A 6,988-nucleotide genomic window follows, 5' to 3' on the forward strand; every position below is an offset into this window, starting at 1 on the left:
TACTTCTAGTTCTGGTTTTTCACGGACAATTTTTTTCAGTTTTTAATTTTGAGTGTGAACGAGTATAAATTTATTTATTGTGACTGTTTTTTGTTATTTAATATACAACGAATTACCAAAATTTAGAATTTCTCTCAATATCCACTTCAATTGTTGAGCAGTGTATTTTAGATTATTTTTTAGCATTGTTTCTATACAAAAAAGTTGGCATTTCATTACGTAGATTCACTATTTTCGACTAACCTTAACGAAGTCTAAATCTTCTCGAAATATTCTTAGAATCAACCAAAACTGTGAAAAACTCACTAAATTGGCAACACTCTTTTGGCAACCTGCTTCTACTACATTCCCGAACGTTCCCGAACTAATCGATCGGCGAAATCAAAATGGCGAAAATTAACACGAGTGTTGTCATGTATGTCCTTGAAAAAAGTAATTCTTTAAAAATGATGAATTCCCAAAACATCGCATTTTTATCGCATTTAGTGAGTTCGAAAATATCGTCAAAATGAAACTTATTGACAAATCCATTGATAAAGAAGGCCAAGGGTAAGTCCAAACGCGCAAAACCCCATCCAATAAGAAAGAGTGAGGTTATGCCAAACATATTGCTACAAATCCTGGTCAAAAACGGAACCTTGGGCCCTTTCAGGTATGTGACCCTTGTGCCCGAGGAACCTGAAGATATGTGGCACGCGTACAATCTCATATCGGAGGGAGATTACGTCCGCAGTAGCACAGTCCGAAAAGTGCAGTCCGAGTCGTCAACAGGTTCTTCCACATCAAACCGTGTCAGAACCATGCTGACGATCGCCGTTGAAACGATCGACTTTGATACTCAAGCATGCATGCTAAGACTGAAGGGGAAAAACGTGGAAGAGAACCAATACGTCAAGATGGGGGCCTACCACACGCTGGACCTCGAAATGAACCGAAAGTTTCGCCTGACCAAGCACGAGTGGGACTCCGTGTCCCTCGAGCGCGTGGAAATGGCCTGCGACCCGACCAAGAGCGCCGACTTGGCCGCTGTGATAATGCAAGATGGGTTGGCACAGATCTGCTTAATAACGTCCAGCATGACCATAGTTCGGGCCAAAATCGAGGCGTCCATTCCGCGAAAACGCAAAAACTTCATCCAACAGCACGAAAAGGCGTTGGCGAAGTTTTACGACAATATTATTCAAGGCATCTTGAGGCACATTGACTTCGATATCGTCAAGTGTGTCATAATTGCCTCGCCAGGGTTCGTCCGCGACCAGTTTTACGAATACATGTTTCAAATGGCTGTTAAAACCGATAACAAGACGCTTTTGGAAAATAAGTCTAAGTTTATGTTGATTCACTCGTCTACAGGGTTCAAACATTCGTTGAAAGGTTTGCGATTAATTATTGGTCCTTGTTGTGGTAAAGTGTGAGTTTTAGAAATTCTCCAAGATCCGGCTGTGGTTAATAAAATTTCCGACACCAAAGCGGCTAGCGAAGTTAAAGCACTTGAAGTTTTCTACACGACGCTGCAATGTGAGCCGGATAAGGCATTTTATGGGAAAAAACACGTGGAGAAGGCTAACGAGGCACAAGCGATTGAGACACTTCTTATATCTGATAATCTGTTTAGGTAATTACTATTTAAAAAACGGAATGAAATCACCGAAATTTTAATGAGGAATTTTTAGGTGTAAAGATGTAAATTTACGTAAAGAGTATGTAAAATTGGTAGACTCTGTGAGGGAAAATGGAGGCGATGTTAAGATATTCTCAAGTCTGCATATATCAGGAGAGCGTAAGTAATTTTTTTTAATCTATACAGGGTGTCCCAACTATTTGCAAAAGTCGGTTATTGACCTTTAAATGTTAGAAAATTAATCTTTTTCTTTACAAAAGCCGTAAATACAAACCCCTTCTATCGTCTAAAATTTTCAAATTATACAGAAGACTTTCACCACTTCAAAGGGGAAAGTTCAAACATAATTTTTTACCAATTGTTTAGCCCAATGGAATCAGGAACGTAACAATATTAAGAAGTTCGTTAAAAATTGAATAATTTGTAAAAGTTATACATAGTGACTCCAGTATTAGTTATTTATAATACGAGTCCGAAAATACAAGCTTAAAGTTCGATGGCTGTTGTTATGTAACCTAGACACCCGAGAATTTTCAGTGTTTTCGCATAAGTGTTATTCAATTTGTTTAGAACATTTTAATTTAAAGCACGTTGCTATGGGAAACGTGTTTTAAAATAGTGTTTATAATCTAGGATTCAGGTATTAAAAAGAAGGCTTAAAATGTTACCAACAAAAAAAGTTGTTACTAGCTGAAAATTTTGCTTTTCGACTTCTGAAATATTTTTTGAGTAATCTTTTAATCAGTAAGAGTTACTTAGTTGTTAATCTTTTTCAGAGACAACACACGAAAATAAAAAATAGAGTGTTCCATTTAAAAATTTTAAGTTATTTTACTTCCAAAAACCCCTTTTTTATCTTTTAGATTGCAGTGAACTTAAAACATTATGTCCTATAAGTATGAACTTACTTCTCTAAAGTGGTGGAAGTCCTATTTATCTAGGATTCTTAATGTTTATGTATTAATTAAAAAAAGCGTGTTTTATTAAAAGAAAAACAAATTATTTTAAAACCTAAGCATAATCAACCAATAACAATTTAGCTAAGAAACATCAGTGTTTTAAAAGCTACTTCCAAAAGGGCAATAAAATTTAAAGTGTTTCATTTCAGTTTGTCATAGCTAATTTCGGAAACAGCCTATACCTGTACTTAAAAATAATTTTAGGAGAGTCAAGGGGTTAATATTTACGGCTAATTTTCTAATATTTAAAGGTCCAATAATGAACTCTTTCAAATTATTAGGATATCCTGTATCTATAAATTTTTTTAATCATATTATCATATAAAGAATTTGCACAGTTCTAATAATAGTAATAACTTTAGGCAAAATAGGTCTCATACATTTTAGTCTTTTTCGAGTTTTTAGGCACTTGTTTAGTGCAAAGATTCTTTAGTTAACACATCTCGATTATAATTATGTCAATTTTTGTAATTAAAAGAATGTTTATCCAAAATAAAAATAAATAAGATATCACGAAATTAGGTCTTAAAAATGCTGTTTTACATTTTATGCTCTTTTTGAGTTAAATTTCAAAGTATATACTTTTGGAGTCTGAGTTTCCAATAACAATTTCGTTCACGAGAAAATTGCATCAAAAATCCCTTTATTTTTATTTATGTTTCTTGTGTTACGTTTTTTTGTTTTGTTATAATTTTACGTGCTAAAAATTGACAAGGTTGTAGAAAAAATTGTTATGTAACTCAAAAATACTTAGATGGGGCTATACTGCTCACTGAAAAAAATTATGCAACTGACTATCATTTTTGCTTTCTAGAACTAGAACAATTGACCGGCATTGCAGCAATTCTCCGCTTCCCAATGCCCGAACTCGACGAAGACGATGAAAGCGAGACCGAAGACTAATCATGTCAAAAACACTGGTTGTATTCGCGTTTTTAACTCTTTGTTGATCATTTTTAAATAAATTAGGGAATTTGTTGTATATTTTTAATTGTTATGTGAATAATTGCTGTAGATTTTTAGTGAATTCCTTCAATTCTATTTATTTATAAGATGTACAATTAAGTAACAGGAAGATTACTATTTATTGCATAACTTAATCCACTGAAATATTTTATGTACTTTATAAAAAATAAAATAATTATGAAACTGACGCGCTTTTTTGTTGTTTCTTTTTCGCTTTCTTTTCTTCTTTTTGTTTCTCATCGTGTAATCGTCGCTTCTTCCTCAACAACCAAATCTCTTTCGCCCTTTCTTTGCGGCCGGCCATCATGCTCTTGTACAGTTTTCGGTGTTTGTTTTTAACCAACTTTTCCCTAAGTTTATATTCCTGCCTCTCTTGCCGACTCTTCTCCCAAGGAACTTCCTTGTATATTTCACCTGGAGTTACCTTTAATTTCTTTTTCACAGGCGCCGTTTCCTCCGCTTCAACTTCTTCATCCTCGTCTTCTTCTTCCTCTTCTTCAACTTGTTCGTTCGTTGTGTCTGCATTTTCAGTTTCTTCTTCTTCTTCGTCTGCATCCTCATCACTTTCTCCCTTCTTATGCAACTCCTCCAAAGCTTCAGGATCATACAGAGCCTTTTCCTCCGGAGGCATATACTCCTGATGCCGCCCTTCGTTAGTAAACGGCGATAAATGCGGGGGGAGAATCTCCCCCATAAAGTATTTATTAACAGGGAGGAGTTCCCTCGCATTAACACTATCAAAAATCCACTGGGGCTGAACGTAATATCGTGAAATGTATTGCTTCTCCATTGAGGGTCGATCAACAATTTGGTGCGTAATCGACTCGTCATTTTCATCAAACGTGGCCCCCACAAAAAGTAACTTATCCCACGAGACTTCGCCCCCGAAACAACGGATAATAAACACGAGAGGTTCTCTTGGAACTTCTCGATTCAAAAAGAACTTCAGTCCCTTGAAAAGTGTCTTCAATTTTTTTATTTTTTCAGCCTCAATTCGCGCCTCTTCGATTTTCTCCGGACTGTTCTCAGTGTTGAAATTATCAATTTCGACTTCGTCCTCAATTGCTGAATTCGTACTTTTGGATAGAGGGAAATTAAGGGCTGCCACACGTTCTGACACAAAAATCCCCTCGTCTACGATTTCTTTCTCACTGTCTGTTTGGCTCAAATTTGTGAATTTGGGAGGATAGTAAAGATTTAATTGGTGGTAGAGCCGGAAATTGACAAAACCCAACATAATCGTGTAAAACTCGACAAAAGTCGACATTAACTTAAAATCGACTTCGGCCTTGCTCTGGGGCTCGAACGCGAAATGGTGGGGCACAATCCACGTAATGGTCTCACCTTTGATTTCCGCTTGGTAGTAATACCCCTTGATTGAAATAAAAACTTTCCTTAGGGCCTTGGCCTCGATCACCGCGTGTAAAAACTCAATTGTGAGCCTCTGACACAGCGCACTCTGGTCGCGGGGGACGTGAGGGATTGACGGAAACGTACTGAACAAGAAACACAAAGTGAGACAGTCGTCCAGGTCGCGCAACGCGTCCAAAAACGTGGGGTATCGCTCTTTGACAATGTGGTCGAGTTTCAAAGTTGGGTGGTTATTCAGGTATTTCTTCAACGATTCGAAGTCTTTAACAGCTCGGGCACGCCCGACTTTCTTGTTGAAGATTTTGTAGTCGCGAAGGCGCCAAATCATGGGCTCGTGTAACAGAAATTGGATGTCTTTGACGTGGTAGAGGGTTTTGATACCGGACTGGCCCTTCTGGGCACGTTTGCGGTTTCGGGGCTCACGGGGGTAGATGCCCTTAAGGATGCAGATGCGGCGGAAGTCGTTGAGGGATAATTGGAGCTTTTTGAGGGCCGCTTTGCGGGTCATGAATTGGGCACCCTCGCCGGTTGTGTACTACAAAGTGATAATGAAACATTTGAAATGGTAAGGTAGGGGTGGTGTTACCTTCTTTTTGCGTTTGGAAACCATGTTTTAACAAAATAATACACTAAAACGTTAACAACTGGAGAAATGCCAACACGTGTTGTTTTGAGGTTAGAGTCCGCGAAATGACAGATCGTCCACGGTGGTAGGAGTGCGCAGAGACGAAAACTCGTCTCGGACGAGTCCAATCTTTAAATTAGGGGTGTTGGCAGAAAACAGTGGCGTGGCGTGTACTTACATCTGTAGGGAATTCGTCTTAAAGTTTAACATTTCAATATTACCAGTTATAGTAAAGATACCAGTAGAAACATTTTTTGCAATAAACGCGTTTTTACTCTTTACTCATTGTGTATTTTTATTTATTCGACCTCTCTGCTGTGTATTTTTAGGAAATCAACGTGTATTAGCATTAGATATGATTTTTACTATTTCATCTTGCAATTATTGAATAGAGGAAATTTTAACTACTACAAATTATGAATCTCAAACCCTTCTTGATCATAGAATAGTTTTTTGCTACGCCACTGCTCAATCTCCTCACTCATGGCCTCCTTGATGTATGGAGACAACTTCGTTGTTCAGGCCTGGCGCATCGATAAGCTTCAGCGGTTTTTTCGAGACCGTAGATGGCGCCCTATTTAGCGCACTGACGTTTATCTGACAAATAGCATTTGTGAGGTTAAATCCGACAAAAAAATTGAATTTAACAAGTACAATTAGCAGAAGAGAAGGTGAAAAAGAGCTTACAATGTAATTGTAAACAAATACAACAATAAATACAAAAACTCAAAAAAATTAATAAAGTAGTAGATTTTTTTCGGGAGTTTGGTGATTCACGAGCGGTGCGTGAGAGTGAGCAGAGGTCTAGACAGGGACTATAATTAACTATAATCTATGGCAGGGACTTTGGAACGGACGGTCCAGAGATACTCCAGCAGAGAGTAACGCAGCAGAGGAACGCTGGATCGAGCTTTTTTAAACCATTTCATTTGAAAAAAACGACATTCTTTGTACATTTTACTAAAATTAAATTAACAATAGCAGGTTTTGAAAATACGTGTGTGCAAAATAGTTTCATTTGCCTAAACAATGTATTGCAAATATCTGCTGATTAAAAGGTTGCAAATACCTTTCAGAAAACTTAAGCCATGTCTTAAAAATCACAGATTTGTAACGCATTCTACCTAAACCATTGGTAAAACCATATAGTATGCCTAATAAATGAAAGGTACTTTGAAACATCGTTTTCTTTAATATTTATAAACGATGACGAACCACCAATTCACCCTAAAATAATTTGTATATCTTCTGAAGCTGAAAATAAAAAATCCTAATGATCGTAAAATGATTTCCTGCAAGAGTTACACTATCCAAACGTTCGTTCAGGGCACAACTTTAGAATTATCCTCACATTTCCTACGTATTTCACGAATGCACATTTACATCTTTCAAATTTATTAGTCTTTAACCTCAAAATTGGTATTTGTCAAATAAACGTCAGTCCGC

The 6,988-nt window shown here is 37.0% G+C and overlaps 2 protein-coding genes across 2 annotated transcripts; one reads left to right on the forward strand and one right to left on the reverse strand.

Moving 5' to 3' along the window:
- Positions 1 to 376: 376 nt before the first annotated feature.
- On the forward strand, positions 377 to 3,733 carry pelo (pelota). Its single transcript, XM_962033.5, has 5 exons — positions 377 to 549; positions 653 to 1,374; positions 1,423 to 1,615; positions 1,674 to 1,780; positions 3,395 to 3,733. Exons 1-5 carry the CDS (start codon positions 509 to 511, stop codon positions 3,481 to 3,483), a joined length of 1,152 nt encoding a protein of 383 aa, XP_967126.1. The 5' UTR covers positions 377 to 508; the 3' UTR covers positions 3,484 to 3,733.
- LOC659823 (uncharacterized protein) lies at positions 3,597 to 5,830 on the reverse strand. Its single transcript, XM_008198770.3, has 2 exons — positions 5,504 to 5,830; positions 3,597 to 5,452 (listed from the first exon to the last, which is right to left on the reverse strand). Exons 1-2 carry the CDS (start codon positions 5,525 to 5,527, stop codon positions 3,722 to 3,724), a joined length of 1,755 nt encoding a protein of 584 aa, XP_008196992.3. The 5' UTR covers positions 5,528 to 5,830; the 3' UTR covers positions 3,597 to 3,721.
- Between the last annotated feature and the right edge of the window lie 1,158 nt (positions 5,831 to 6,988).

This window comes from Tribolium castaneum, chromosome 2 (assembly GCF_031307605.1).
Source record: "Tribolium castaneum strain GA2 chromosome 2, icTriCast1.1, whole genome shotgun sequence".
In the NCBI taxonomy this organism is placed as follows: Eukaryota; Metazoa; Arthropoda; class Insecta; order Coleoptera; family Tenebrionidae; genus Tribolium; species Tribolium castaneum.